This window comes from Eufriesea mexicana, unplaced genomic scaffold (assembly GCF_001483705.2).
Source record: "Eufriesea mexicana isolate 0111107269 unplaced genomic scaffold, ASM148370v2 scaffold77, whole genome shotgun sequence".
Taxonomy (NCBI): Eukaryota; Metazoa; Arthropoda; class Insecta; order Hymenoptera; family Apidae; genus Eufriesea; species Eufriesea mexicana.
The window spans coordinates 842,022-857,854 of record NW_016908244.1 but is presented as its reverse complement, the minus strand read 5'-3'; the positions used below and the strand labels follow the sequence as shown (position 1 = coordinate 857,854).

At 51.7% G+C, this 15,833-nt stretch overlaps 1 protein-coding gene across 1 annotated transcript in view; it reads left to right on the top strand.

Annotated features, from left to right (window-relative positions):
• The first annotated feature begins 4,119 nt into the window (after nucleotides 1-4,119).
• LOC108554807 (Down syndrome cell adhesion molecule-like protein Dscam2) overlaps nucleotides 4,120-15,833 on the top strand; it is a 92,723-nt gene continuing 81,009 nt past the window's right edge. The window contains exon 1 of the mRNA XM_017910200.1: nucleotides 4,120-4,177. Within this exon, the coding sequence (XP_017765689.1) occupies nucleotides 4,120-4,177 (58 nt within the window). The remainder of the gene's footprint in view (nucleotides 4,178-15,833) is intronic.

Below are 15,833 nucleotides of genomic sequence, written 5' to 3'. Positions count from 1 at the left end.
ACTCGCCATTAGAAGGACTTAGATTCTCTCGTTAAGGGAATGATATATTAACCCGGGTTACGAGGCTCTTTTGTTCTCTCCCGGTTATGAATTCTGTATAAACAAGGGTTAGCCCGAGAGATATGAACGCTTCCATGTACATACGTGCGCTACGTTACATCGCGACGACGACGTCCACTTGCCGCTTCAACTTCGAATATAACGCGAGTACATTAAATTATAGTTCACTCCCGACGCGAACGCGGTCGTGCACCCTATTCGCCGCAGCTTTTCTAATTACCATCGCGTTTCGATCGTACGCGTTTGCCACGAGCCAACCGAATCTACCCCTCTGGCTCTGTCTCTTGCCCCCCGTTTTCACGCGAAACCGTTTGACTAGTGAATTCGACGAACTGGAGGAAGCAGGTTTACGCGACGATAGCTGGCCGGGTTCTAATGGATACGGGAAAATTCGGCCGGTCGATAAATCGATGCAGTTAAAGCGCTTGGTCGATGGCCAACGATTAGGAGATAGGTAGACAGTCATAAAGTACCGGCTTGGAAATGACTTTATTTTAATAAAGACTCGCTAAATTGCAAAGCACTTTGCTAAAACGATTACGCGCCGGGAAATTGCTTTTAGCGCCACAATTACGTCCGTACATCGTCGCCTTGGCTGCCGCGCAACTGTCGCAACATCCACCGAGGCTTCTTTCCGTTTCGTCCCGCTTCCCGTGTCCTTTTACGTCGATCACGTTTCGCCTCCCGACACATCGCGCTCGATCCTCCTTCTCGCGCGTTACACTGATTTCCCTAGCCCGCGTACGTGCTTTACATGCACCAGGGAGAACGATTTTCGCCGTGGCCCGATCATGGGAAAGAGAGAGCGAGAGAGAGGAAGAGTCAAAGGTTTGGGAACGTTTCACGGCTGTTTTCCTCTTTTTCCGTTTCTCGTCACGATTTTTCGCGCGCCGCGTGAACTCGAAGACCCGAAACTTTTTCCGGGACCAGAAAATCGGCTGCTGCGCGAACATGTTCGCGTTCGACTCGCGTCCTCTTCCTTTTTTTCTCTACTTTCTTCGGCACTTTCGTCGTGTTCCGAAAATCGGCCTCGCGTTTCACGATCTCGTGATCTCTCCGCGACGGGGAAATGGCGCGTCCATTCGCTCGTTCGTAAACTTAATTGCGAACCGAAGGGAATTGCTTCCCGGTTCCGTTTCATCCACGGTCGGATAAAGGTAATTCTACCCCTGCCGCGAGAACAATGTGTTACCCGGTTCGATCCCGTCGACGGATATATTCGCGGATGACCCAATCTTCGGACCGAGTCCAAGTCCTCTTCCATCTCCGGCCTCCGTGGAGCCATCTCGCAAAAACTTCTTTAATCTTCCGAACATTCGAGGAGGGAACGTCTTCCCCGATATCGGACGCCGCCCCGCGCGCAGCTGAATGCCAAGAATTTGCAAAAAAATCGCCGACGAACCAGGCGCCCGGTATCCGAGGGATATTCCAGCGATATCCGAGGGGTATTCGAGGGACGTGCAAGGAAGGGAAAATTTACGAAACAGGAATGCGACTGGGGGGCTAATTGCACGGAAAACGATAAACGAGAATTCGTTTGGAACGGTACGCACGGGCTCCGTCACTGTCGGAATTAGCCGGATTTGAATGGCGAGATGGAAAAAGCGGGAGGTATTTTTCGCGTGGGTTTTTTCGCTGAGAACAGTGAAAAGCGAGAGGGACAGGGGAACTCGGACGAGGTGGAAGGACGAGGTAGGTTGCATATGACGTTCGAATGCGGGTGAAACCGGCTAGATGGTTCGCTGAAACGAAGGGTACGAGAGCGAGGGCGGTGGGTGTAGGTGGTCTCTGGCGGCGAGACGAGCGAGTGTAAGACTAGAATGAGGGGCAAACGTGACGGCAGGGCCGTGAAGCGAATCAAACGATTTTACGCTCCAAATTCCAGCTCTTTGAATCAGCCAGCGTGTAGAAGCCTGTAAGAAATGGCAAAAAGTACAGTTATTTCGTTTCCCGCTGAAGTGCCTGTATTCGTTTCCCCGTATCGAGTCACTCGTCCTTCCGGCGTCGCGATTGAAGATTGTGGGTCAACGAGTCGCGAAACGAAGATGCGTGCCACTTTTTCCTTTCATCCTCGTATTTCTCCTCGCGAATTTAAACGTTCGTTCAAATTTCACCCGCGAGATATAAGCCGTGTATAAGCAAAACGGCCGGGCAGCGTTCGAAATCGCTGATCTACGGTCCACCATCTTCGTATTTGGCGTTCGAATTCAAACTCGTAATTCCTCGTCAACGCGTTTCTTGCCGGGGCGTAAATTTTCCGCGTATCCGTGGTAAGAGTTTCGTTAAACAGTGTGCCAGGGTTATTGCACCGGCTTCTGTTAACGTTGTCCCGAGTATATTTTGCCACGGGGGCGGAGCGTAGAGCCGGGGTGGTGGGCGGGTGGTCGTTCTCCCATTAATGTGCAAAATCGTATTTGCAATAGTAAAATACAGTTAAGCAAACGCAGCTGCGCCGCATTGCGTCCTCTCAGCGTAGTTTAATGACGCTAGAGGCAGCTTACTCTCGGTCTCTTTACACCTCGCTAATTAGTAAATATGTTGCGTATTTACACTGTACGGCTTTATAAAGCGCCGAGTACTGCCTCTCGCGCGCGCGTATCACCGTGCCTCGCGTTTTCGATAACGCGGACCCGTCTTCCCGTCCCTCACGCTGTGCACGCTCGTCGACACGCTACCAACTTCCGGTTCCCGTTCCTCGTCACGTTATCAACCACTCGTCTCGGCGACCTTTGTCTCGGTCGATGGTTACGAAATCTCGACGCGACTCTCGGCTGAAACGAAAAGATTCCAGCCGCGAGAGCGACGAGCCAGGTAAACCTGAGAATTCGTGAAAGGAACGAAGAGAGGGGACGCGAATGCCGTGACGCTGGGTTTCGCTGGGACACGGCCGGGGTCGTTAACCGTGTCCCTTTCTTCCGGACTGGGACGAATCGAACGCGAGTGCGCGAATCGTCGGAGTTAGCGGTGCGTGCACGCTTGTGCATACGAGTCGGCCGGTGAAAAATCGGGGCGAGAAAAAATGCGCTGGATATTCGGGCCGCGCGGATGGAGAAAGGAAGCGTCGGAGTGTGGGACGAACGGCTAAACTGATAAATAGAATACAACGTGGGCGTTGTATTTATATTCTCTTTTGCGGGACGCGACCTATTCCTTTGCGCGTTTGCCCGACGAAATTTATCCTTGCCCGCTTTGAAAGGCCGCGCGATCAAAGCGATAGCTTTCGCGGCTCTCGACCGGAACATTCGCGAAAAAAACACGCGTCCGTTGTAGCGTGTGTCTCGTTTCAGCCGACAGAACGTGCAGCCGATAGACGCAGCGACAGGGGGCTTCATCGGCGGTTTCTTCGCCGGGAGACACGTTCCCTTGAAGCGCAAGGGGTAGACAGGAGAGACCTGTCGTGCAGGTTGTGTGTACGCGCGTTCGAAAATCTGTCGAGAGGGGAAGGTGGAGAGATAAAAAAGGAGAAAGGAGGAAAGAATGGAGAAAGGGGAAAAGAATAAGAGTATCGACGTGTATACAAAAACGATCGGCTGGCAGGTACGCATCGCGTGTTTTATGATTATGTACGTCGCATGACGCGCACCGTCTGGGAGGACTTTCATTGAGCGGACAAACCCCTAGGCACGGATTCGAGAGGAAAAAAATTGTCGATACGGAGTTGGGGTTTGGGCACGAAGCGAAGGGGGAATAGGGTGGCTCGGGGGTGAGAGTGTAGAACGGGCAGTCTGCCAGAAAGGACGGGGCGAAAGGTGGGATGAGGTCCGATCGTGGGTATGCAATGAAACGGCGAGGGAGAGGAACGGGGAGAGGGGGAGAGAGAGAGAGAGAGAGAGAGAGAGAGAGAGAGAGAGAGAGAGTGGAAGAGAGAGGGTTAGGGAAAGGGACGGATGAAAGAGAGACAAAGCAGCGGAGAAGAGGGTGGGTCGGGTCGAAGAGAGAAAGACGGGCTAGAGTTGGCTGGGATACGCGGATAGCGGATTGGGATGGATGGGTTGATTGATTGGGCACGCTTGTATTGTTTCAGGAGGAAGCTGAATCGACGTAACGGTCTACGCCAGGATGGCCAGTTGGCCGCTGAGAATCGTACTTCTGTCCAGCACCCTCATCCTTGTCCGCGGTAAGTAAGAACACAAATCTCTCGGTTGCGCCGCTGCTGTTGGAAATCATGGCCGCCGGACCGTTTCGTTTCGTCGTGTTTCGACCGTCGGCCATTTCGCCGTCCGGAGCCAGGCAATACCGTGGGGGATATGCCTGTTTCGCGGCAAAGGGGAAAAGGGAAGTGCGTTTAGCCGAGTAAATATTTGCGTCGCTGAACGCGAAGCGAGAAAATGAGAGACGTCGCCGCGTTTTCCAGCAACGCGGAACGTACTCCGCCAATAAACCGACTCCTCTCCCCCCACGGGAGAAATCATTTTCCCCGTTTTCTCTCTTTAACGCGCCAATTTGATTTCCTTCGAAATATTTACGACCACGTTGCTCGGCACGCGTCCCGCCATACTTTTCCCCGTTATTCTTCCAACCACACTGTCCGTTTTCGTCTCTCCCCCGTCAAAGAGGGCAAAAGGGACAGCGGTAGCGGGAAAGTTTTAATATCTCACGGTCACTCCTCGCGTTTACGGGAAACGGGCCGAAAACGCGCGTTTTCTCCGCTCGTTTTCCAACTCTCCTCTTGCCTCGACAGAGAGACGAGCCTCGAATCCGTTTGCAGTCCAAGTGTCGAGCGATCGATTTTCTGCCACTCGACGATCCGCTCGCCGTTGCTCGATCACGCGTGGAAAGCACCGCGGGTGTCCGTTTAAATGATGGACGCCAGTTTCATTTATTTCGGAATCCATTATCTCGGCAACATCTCTCGTAATTTGTAAGCCAATCCAAGAAGAGTAACTTCGTGCCCGACTATCCGTTTTCGTTCGAGCAACTTTGATCATTAATAACTTTCCCCTTGCCGGAATGACGGGACGATCGTACGTGCCTCGGTCATCGATTAATAACTCGGCTCGAAACGCGGCGTCGAGCCAGCCGATAATCGCCTTCCGAGCGAACGATACTCGTAAATAAAAGTTCGTTACCGGAAGTTGCCTTTTAGGTTATTTAAATGCCGTCGTTCCGCGATCCAGCTGGAAACTTCCGTGCTCGAATCCTCGCGAGTAATTTCGTTTGGCGGCCGATCGAACCCACCGGTGATGTCTTTGCCATCGGCTGCGAGCGACTGGCCTTTATTTATTGCACTCCTATAAATGTCCCTGGGGGTATTAAATCGTCGATAAATTCACCGTATTCCATCCGATGACAATCCGAGCTCGGTTGGAAAAACACGTAGCTATCCCGTAGACGATACTTGTTGCCGTCGGATCTTCGCTTTCGGCTTTCCCCCAGGTATCATTTCCCTTCCCCCTTCTCGCCACTCTCTCCGTCCTTCCTCCGCCATTATCTTTCAGTTGCCCCGAAGAAACGTTAAAGAAAAGCCAGGGGGCTTTCGCGTAATTAAACGCCGGACTCCGGTGAACCGGCACGATATAAACTTTCGAGTCAAGTTTACGGCCGCGTTGAAAAAGTTGCTCGATATTGAATATCGCTACGAATGCGTTGCAACGTCGCCACTCAGAACCCCCGACGCTCGTAAAAACTTTTTAATCGACACCGTCCGCGGATATACCGTTCCCGTGTTTTCTCGCCCTGCCATGCCTCGTTCTTCGCCTCGTTCCTCGCGAAAGGACATCGAGCACGACTCGTCGCGTTCCTCCATTGGCCCTCTATCGGGGCGGAAAACGCGCGGACGCGCTCCTTCCACGGAGATTCCACCCTCCTTTCATCCTGCGGAAAATCGGTTCGTTCGAGAACATCGAATTCGCGTTATCCGAGCCGCCAAGTTCGTCTCTCGACGCCACTGTCTCCGCCAACTTTCTTCGCCACTTTCCCACTCTGCGCGCGGACGGGGGTGAGAAGGAGGGTGGAAAGAGGAGACACGTGTACACAGAGACGAGATCGTCGACACGTTGGTCCGTGGAATGCAGAGGACGAGCGTGCACGGGCCTCGCGGTTGCCAGTCGGTTTCCGAGCGTGTGCTATCGCGAAGGGGAAAATAGCGGGGAAAGAGCGTGGAGTGATTTGGAAGGTAGTTGCGGCCAGGCCAAAGGGGTTGGGGTGGCTTGGACGGAGCGAGGGAGAGAGAGAGAGAGAGAGAGAGAGAGTGAAAGAGGATGGAAGAGAGCAAAAGGAAGTAGAAGGCAGGAGGTGGAGTGCGACGGTGGTGTTAGCAGCGGCGATGGTGGCTTAAACGAGGGAGGAGGGGCGGGTGCTTTCTTAAAGATGTGAGTCGGGGCGCACTTGTTGCGCGGAAAAGGAGTATGGGCGATGCCAAGGAAGGAAGGAAGGAACAGGCGTGTGCAGGTTCGGAAGCGTGGAAAAACCGAGGGTTGGGGTGGTTGCGGAGGGGCGGCGGGCGAAGAAAAACGACGCGACGGCGGGCAGAGAAGGAGATTTGACGGCGACAGTGAGAGTTCGAGAGGGTTGGAGGGTAGAAGGCGAAACGATAGGGGTCGCGGGGCGGAGATGCGGCCGGGGAATCGAATTGATTCTCTTTTACGGGCTCGCGTTACTTTTCTTCACCGTCTTACCATCCTTGCCTCTTGACCGTGCTCTTCTCGCAGTCTCTCACTTTTCACCGACTCTCCTTTCCGCTCCGCGTTATTTATTTATCAGCTCTCGCACGTAGCTTTTCTCGACCCCGTGTAAAGGACCCGACGAGCCACCTCCTCGACCGAACCTTCTTCCTTACCTTTTACCCGCCGCTTTCTTCCCTCTCGTATCGCCACCGCTCTTTCGTCTTTTCTCTCACGGTCGATCCGACGGTCCGTTGTGTCGGCTACCTCTCTATCCCTTTTCTCCCTTTCTCCCTTTCTCTCTCTCTCTCTCTCCCGCTTCGTTTGCTCATCGTTGGACGCGGTGAAAGGCGTCGTTCTTTCGCGTCGACGCGAAGAATCGGCGGCACTCGCCAATTGCGCCCGGCAGAGGATGAGAAGACTTATCGGGATTCCTTGCGGACAACGCAGTCCTTCGAGGCGTCCGCGATCGATTCTCGGACGCGCGACCAATTGCGACGATCCATCGACGTTACGCTGGAATATCGTATATCGGAGGAAAGTAATGGCCCTGGAGATGATCGATAGCGAGTGGACCACTCTCGCCGTTGGTCCGGCGTTCTTACTCCCCCTTGTATACTTCCCGGGTATCCGCCAGGCCGGTACGAGCGGAAGCAACGGAACGTTCGCGACGCTGGAGGGGTATATGCAAAAGCTCGCAGCGCGCGATAATTTATTAATTCAAGACGGATTAGAGCCGCCGGAGGAAGCTGAAGGAGAAGAATGGTGCTCTTAAGTTTATTAGCCGCGGAACAAAGACGAAGCGCGAACGGCTATACCCGAGATGGGTCTGCTAGTCCATTGAACTTCCGGCTTGAGAGAATTCACCACGTTACTTATTTATCAGCATCTACACGTACGTACGCCTCGGCGAGCGCAAAGAACCACGCGACTATCGCCTCCTGGGAAAAAGGCACTTTCCGCGCGAGCAGATAGAATCAACCGGCCCGGATTGGATTGGAGCATCGAGGAAAAACTTATTTGGATTCCTTACGGATATAAGGGGTTGCCCGGGTTGCTGCTTTTACCCCGCGCTTCGATCCGCGTTGATCGATATCTGCCTTCCCTCCGCGTTCGGCCCCGTCCCATCGACCGGAGAATCGAAATTACGCGTATAATTTCTCGCAAGCTCGCCGCGGCTCTCCCTTTAATCGAGAAGATTAAACGCCAAAGGGTGTGCGTGCCTTTGCTTATTCGACTTTTCAGAGGAACTTGACTCCGAGGCATGCCGGGTACGCCGTCGAATAAGGAGTGTTAAGTAACAACGTAGACGGAAACGCAGTAGTTCCGAGGTAGCCGGCTTCTTTCTCTCAGAAACGAAGGTGAAATATTTTTCCGTCCGTGTCTCGGCCACTCGCAAAGGAAATTCTTTTATATCTACGCGGCAACCGTGCTTTGCGTCGATCTTTTAAACTTTATCTCTGCATCCGATATCGATGCTACCCGCTGAAATGTATACATTCCCCCAAAGCTCACGGCCAACTTTTTCCCTTCGAACGCGTCGGCGATCCGTCTCCGCCGCGAACCAGTGCTCCTCGCTCTTCTGCTATCGTGTCTGTGGAATCTCTCGCGACCGGTTTAATCGTACGCGTAGCTATCTCGAACGATTCCACGTAAATTAGGATAACTCCGTGTCGCGGGAGGAACAGGCGACGAGAGGGAAATTCGGCGTGGAGTGACACCTGTATCGATTACGAGATTATCGTCGTAGCGCGCGACTTTGTTAGAGACGGCTCGACAGGTCGACGGACTCAGATATCGCATCCATGAGTCGGTAATTGGGACTCGACTGGGGTGTCCTCCTTCCATCCAACGATCCGTCGATCCATCCGCGTCGTTCCACCCCCGCACTCTCTACGCTGGAAGCTCTCCAACGTTATTTAGGATGTCTATGCTCGCGGTGGCGCGGTTCGATTGGATCCGATTTTCCGGAAATTTAACCGAGCGTATGATTTCGAGGAGTTTTACGAGACCTGTTCCGGTCCCGGACGATTTTCCTCGAGAGCCGTTCGCGCGACGGTCACCGATAATACGCGATAATGTTCGCCGCGATCCGATATATAAGGAGAAAATCGAGGGAGAAGGAAGCTGCAGGAATTTCCCTTGCGCGAGTTCAGCCGGATAAAGGATTTCTGTTTCGCGTGGAATCGAGCAAGTTCGTAAATTCAATCCGAATTTATCGAACGGTTAATTGAAATGAAGCGGGTAATCCGGTTCCCCCCTGCGATTTTTTTGCGTCGACTACTAGTCTGCGAAGAATCCGCCTTTATCGAGTCGGTGGAACCTTCGGAGCGGCAGGAAACTTTCATAAAAGAATTCAAATTAGTCGATCCCCGGAATTTAACTATCCCATTTGAGGTTCGCTGATGAAATTTTCGCCCAGGAGTATTGAACTCGCCCCCTTAGCACCGCTTCGGACGTGTGCCTTATTTTTACACTATCGATTTCCTTCGCCTCTTTGACGTTGGATCTTGCATTATTCAACGATCCTCCGGGCTCGCGCTATTCCGGCTCTCTTCGTATACAGGACATTACAGATCCCTGCGTTAATCCTGTTTCGCTCCTATCCGTTCTCCTCTTCGTTCTCCTCTTCGTCCTCCTCTTCGTTCTCCTCTCCCACCTTTACTCGCGGTTCTTGCAACGTGCACACATCGCGTGGCATAATCGCGCGTCACGTTAATTATTTCATCGGGGACGCTTTTTAGAACATCTGCGAGATCATTTCGAAGGTAATCGGATCCGGGAAAGAGGATTTTCATCGGGTGTCCCTTTTCAGCAAGCAGCCGCTGGATCAACGAAGCTCCATGAGCCGCGTACAATGCGTGCAACACCGACGCGAATTACGCTGCCCCGGGAACAGTTCAATTATATACCGCGACCGCAATTGTTCAGCCCCGCGGGTTAGAGAGGCGATTTTAATTAACCGCATCGTAAGGAACGCGAAAACTGCCCGTTGTTTGCGTGGTCCCGCGAAACTGCGTTTCCCGCTGATTAACTTCGATTCCAGCGGTGACGGGTGAACGAAAACGAGAAAAAGGGGGGAAAAAAATACGAAAAACACGGAACGGGAAGAAAAATGAAAAAAAATAGGGGGAAAGGGGGAAACAGTACTCGCAGCTAGACGTTACAACGACGAGAGCAACGCGCTCGCGCGCGGCACGATCGCATCGAGTGCAAAGCAAATACACTCGCGAGTGCTCGCGATGTTTCCGACGGATAATAAACACAACGTAAAAGGGATACAACGCGGGAACTTACGTGGACCGTGTGTTATTCGCAACGCGTCGCCGGTGTTTCCTCAGTCGCAGTGGTATAACCCTGTTCCGATCAGACTCGCGTACGCGGATGTTTGCCGCCTTACCACTTGGCCGATTTTTCCGCGTCAAAAGACAGCCGTATCTATCGATCGAAGCGTTTACCCAGCCTTTCTATTACGTGCGAAAAAATACGCAGCCGCGGGATTTTACGAGCGCAGGAAATTTCGAAGAGCCGGGATAGCAGCGACCCGAGATATCCGATCCGCCTTGTGGATTCTCGTCGCGTCGGGTTTGTCGCATTCGCGCACGGCGTCTGGTACCCAGCCGGCGTCCTTCTCTTCCCGAAGCAAGTGTTAAATAAACAAATTTGACGCGCGACCGACGACGACGAGTTGGGCGAGACGGCGCCGCGAAAGGAACGAGGGGAACGTGCCCGTATCAAGACCGACGGAAGGCAGTTTCGTTGGCGGTGGCGGAGTCGGCGCAGATGGCCTCGTCGCGAATCCTACGTTCGAGCGTGTCGCAGACGTTTAACCAAATGCGACCGTGAAAGAGACCACGTCGACGACGATAGACGCGAAAACGACGCCGTCGACTGCTAACGAAAAGAGTGCGTGGCAAGCGTACAGCGCCGATTACACCCACGCGCGCCACCCTTTCTCCGCGCTTCCGCTCGCGCGACCGCGCGTTTTCTTCTTTCACTCGTTCCCGCCGCGTTCTCTCGTGCATCGACGTAGCCGTGAAAAGGGAGGATTAACGATACGCTGGTTTATTTTCGTTTCTGCCGGTTCCGCGATCGGTCTGTCGTCAAAGGTTCGCGTATCGACAGGTTGTCTCGGTTAATTTTCGTATTACGTCGACGCGGATACTCGCAGCTGTTATACCGTATATCGCTAAACGTCCACGATTCGTGCGAACGAAGCTCGATGGATGATTTTTGTAACTGCTCCGAACGGGACCGCGATGCTTTCCGTGTTTGCGTTATACCGGATGATTAATAAACCCGAATGCAAATATTGCTCCTAGCAAGGGCAGAAGAAAATACGAGCGGTATATTTTTCGGACTCGCCTGCACGCGTACCAAACGCGCGGCGTAGAACGATCGAAAGGTTAATTTGGATTCTCGGCGATCATGAATATGGAGGTGAACGCACGTTCGTGTTCGCTGCGCTATTATGTAATCGCTTAAAATTAAGCGATATTACTCATTAGCGCCGGGGATCGACGAATGAAATTAAGCCGGCGAATCTCGCTGGTTACGTAATCGATATTAAATCAAGGCGTAACGAACGTTCCCGCCACCCATTACCCGAACGCGCAACCTTTTTCTCGATCGAATATCCGACCGAAAAACGTTCGATCCGATTATCCCGCGGCTTTTTATTTTTAACGCCCGAACGGACGAAAGTTCGCGAGCAAGCGGGAGCAGACCGCGAAACTTTCGCGCGAATTTACAGTTCCGTTCGAACGTTCGTCCTATTTAAACACTCGTCTAATTCCACGCTGGCCCGGTACCAGCGGCGCGTTCTAATTTCCACGCCGTATGTTGCTGCCGCGCGTGGCACCCTCGCGTTGGCAGACGAGCGTGTGCGAAAGCCGGCAACGAAAACGTTTCCCAGTCGCGTATCCGATGGAGTTGCTCGCGATCCACGGTTCGCGGGATATGTTAATCGGGGATCGATGGCGGGCAAAGGACTCGGGGAAATTTCTAATTAAACGAGGAGCGCCGTGGCGAGAACAAAGCGGCGCGAGGTCCGATTCCCGTTGCCGGCTTAATAAACGCAATTACTACAGTCGCGTCTACGCAGAGTAGAGGAGTGGTGCTCGTTCGGCTAATGACACGGACGTCGTTAATCGCGACGCGAACCCCGACACTCGATCCGAGCAATTAAGCCGAATTTTTCATTGGTCCACGCGTCTGGGTATCGCGCGGCCGCGCTCCCGATTTTCATTTCACCCGGCGATATTTCATCGCGGCCGCGTAATTTGCAACATTAACGGGGCGCACCGAGCACCCGTATAAATCCGCTTGAACGCCGGGGCCGAACGTCGACGACGATCTCGCGAGAGCGCTTTTTCAAAATGGCAGCCCGGCCCATTTAAGCCGGCACGCGAGAAAGCTCGCGTTCGCTTGCATTTTCCCCGCGGCCCGTTGTTTATAAATTTCTTTTCGCGCGATCGCGCCTTCACCAGCCCCGCGTTGTACCTTTCACGATGCAGAAACCGCGCTCCCCGTTGCTCGCGTTTCCGCCCATGAATTCCGCGGCTCGCTGCGAAAGGGCGCGGCGACAAAACGCGCCCGCTAAATCCGCGAGATCTTCGAGCGCTGGTGGAAACCGGTGAAAACGGTGCAACTGTTCGCGTGTATCGCGTACGCGTGTGTGCCGTGTACGGAGGGTTAGGGAGAAATAAGAAACGTCGCGAACTTTATAGGCGGAATCAATTTCCGGTATCGCGAACGTCGACGAAGAAACGAGATTTGTTAGCGGGCACGCTTTGTATTCTTGATTCGCTTTGTTCGAGAACACGCGTTGCTCGTGTAGCTTGGAATCACGTGTACGGCGATAGCGATAGGTAAGGACGGTTAACCTTAACGTTCAAGTTTCGATGGCGTGCGGCGTCGTAGTCAACAACGAGCTCGATCAGGCCTCGAGCCATTCCGTGCGAACGCGGCGAACAATAACACGCGGCCGAGGCAGAAAAACATTTCGTCGACGAAAGACTCTTTGTTTATATTGGATCCCGTCTATAGACCACGCCTCTCGCTCAAGGTGCTCGTGCTCGGTCCGATTTCCTTACCGCCAGTCTCGCAGGATATTACGGTCGAAGTGGTTGTAGAGCCGGAACGGAAAAGGCTATAAGTGTGAAAGTGAGTGAAAGTGCGTGCACAAGACTGGACTACAATGCACCCAGAGCCATCGGGACTGTATCTGCGATGCTTTCAGCGATATAAAAGGTGAGGGTAGATTTAAGGATAATTAAGGAACGCGGGGGACGATGCTCTGGAGAGAGGAGTATTGCGCGAAGCTTGGTAGCGATAGGTCTATTATTTTTATACATGTAGGGAGACCGTTCGATTGGCAAATATACAGAATAAGAGATGTTAGTTTCTTCTAAAATATATTGTAGTATCGTAGAATTTCCACCTCGTGTATAGGTGACTTTAGTTTGGAAGGAAGCCGAGGGTTCGAGGGCCAGGTCGGTCGGAAAAACTCCGGCAATGCGTCAGGCCCTTAGCCTGACCATATTTGGTCATGTTGGGGGAGGCTTTTGGGGAATATATAAAGAAGGCAAAAATGGTTAGCGGACAGGTCTTGAGAGAGTTTACTACAGTTCTGGGGTAGAGTTTAGTTGAAACAGTCGAGTTGTAATTGTGTTGTTAAGTTGTAGTTGTAATAGTTTATATACATCTATATTCGTAGCCTTTATCGTCACCGCATTATTATTCTATTAGTAATAAGTAGTTCCATATTATTTAACCACCACCCATGTCTCTACAATATATTTGTAGGAATGTTGGGTAGGCAACAGTATAAGCAGTGGCGTAAATATAAAAATGATTTATTTCAAAATAAAACTTATTCTACTCGCTAATTACTCTCGGTTGTGTCTCTAAATCACTATGATTGACTTTAAAACACTCTGACACTCTCTGACGCTCTCTGATCCTTACACTCTGTCTTCTTTCATACCCACGCTCTCTTTCTCAATCGGTCAGTCACGTATTCTAAACACTTGCACGCATTCACAGACTTCCACTCGTTCATCGCATTCGCCTCTATCATAAACATCCCTTACGTTCGATTCTCTCGCACGGGGTCACTTTCGTTCTAAGCCCAAACACTCTTGACATTCTTTCAGGGCCACACTCATTCCTTTCCTACATATTTATTAGGAGCTAAACGAGACTAGGTGTAAAGTATAAACCCTCGCGTCAGCTCTCGCTGAAATCTCCATAAAGGACTGTCCCAAGGTAGCCCTTGCACCCTGATTTAAACCTAGCAGTCTCTCTTCTTTCACACGCAGTCTATCTTTATCGATTGCTCATAAACATCCCGTCCATGTAATCCTAGCCCGCGGTCACTTGTCCTTCCACGTGCATTCCAGATATCGCTCTGAACATTCGATCTGTCCCCGAGGCTACTGTTTATTATCCATCATCAGCCAGATAGGCCCGAGTGTTCCCTTGCGTTCGCTCTCGAACCCTAGCATCCTACATGTACACAGAGTCTGTGAATAAATAGAATAAATATGCGTCTTAACTGTTCGGCCACTGTTCTGCGTCCAAATTGACTGATCCCCAGGAAGGTTCTAGAAAACCAACGACTCGGGAAAAGAGGAAACTCGCGCGAGTTTGCAGATGTTCAGAGCAGAGGCTAGTAGAATGTAAACGAAGATTCGTCGAATTTAACTAGATGTCGTGCGTAACCCGAAGTTTCTACTGTTATTTAACAGATCGGAGAAGGAAGCGTGGCGCCCTAACTGCCATAGTTCTAACTACCATTGTTGAAATGCACACTGCTGCGTAGAATTGCGCGGACAATGGACGTGGCATAATTACGAGGCTTACAGCTTTGTTACAGCTGCATATTCGCTTACAATAAACACCGACGAAGGTCGTTGAAGCGAGAAACTTTAACGAGAGTTATTCGATATATGTTTCGCGCGTATTCTTTTCATCAGCTTCAATTAATTCTTCCTTATTTGCTCGATCGCGATACGAATGATATTTTTCGGCGTTGAAACGTATTACAGGCACGCTTCGGACGAAGCGGGGAGCCATATTTATGAGAGAGTGCAGTACTAATAGCAGGATCCGCGCATTTATGTTAATTTATAATAACCTGCAGGTGCACGTCTGAAATCGTTAAATTAATATTCCCAGTTTCCCCCTTACCCTTCGCACGTTCATTTACGGCAGTTTCTTCGACGAACTGTTCCCGAATAATTCGACTCGCGTAATTATGGTTAAACAATAGGGCGTGTATCGGATCGAGGCCGAGATCGAATGGAAGGTAGAGTTCAGCGGGGTGTAATTAAAATTTCGAAACTGTCCGGAATCATTATGCCTTCGGGTAACGCGAGCGGGAATAACGAGTTATCGAGATACTCGAAACCCGTGCGAATTCGTAGAAAAATGTATCAGCTCGCTAGCCGTTTCCGCGATACATTATCGCGAGCCTGCGTTCGCCAACTAACGAGCTACCCGTACACCGTTTCGCCCATTGCCTCCCTTTTTGCTGCCTCCGTTAATTTCAGCGTGTGGCAAGTGACTCGTATCGATCCAGCCCAATTTCCGCTTCCTCTTTGCTGCATGCGCGCGTCTTGTAATATCGAAGACGCCCCCGCGACGCTTTCACGGTACAATTCCTCCGCATTCTCTCGGCCGACGCGGAATTATTGGGAAGGTATCGAAGTATATCGGGCCGTGCAGTGTTAGGCTTTCACGGGGCAACAAAGGCGATTAAACCTCGTGACACGGTTATGACGTCTGCTACAATGGGCGGGAATATTGAATAGGCGGCGCATTGATAATGCTAATCACGTGCTTACGTTCGAGCGCTGTTATTAATACGCGACATTCTCAGCCAGAACACGCGTCGCTTCCACCAATTTATCGTATCTAATTTCGTCGCGATCGCGAGCTTCGAATAACAACGCGACCGCGATAAGGGGAAAAGGTCGCGAGTCAGACGCGGGTTCGTGGCACGTTAATTAACGATGTTCGCGGGTAAGGAAGAGCGACCATTCCGGGCGCATTCCGTAATCGAACGTAGATCGAATCCTCGATGAGACACCGCGAAGGAAACGATCTTCGGAAAGTCGTGGAAAGTTGGTCGATAACGTTTAACGTTAAACGCGATATCGTAGGGAA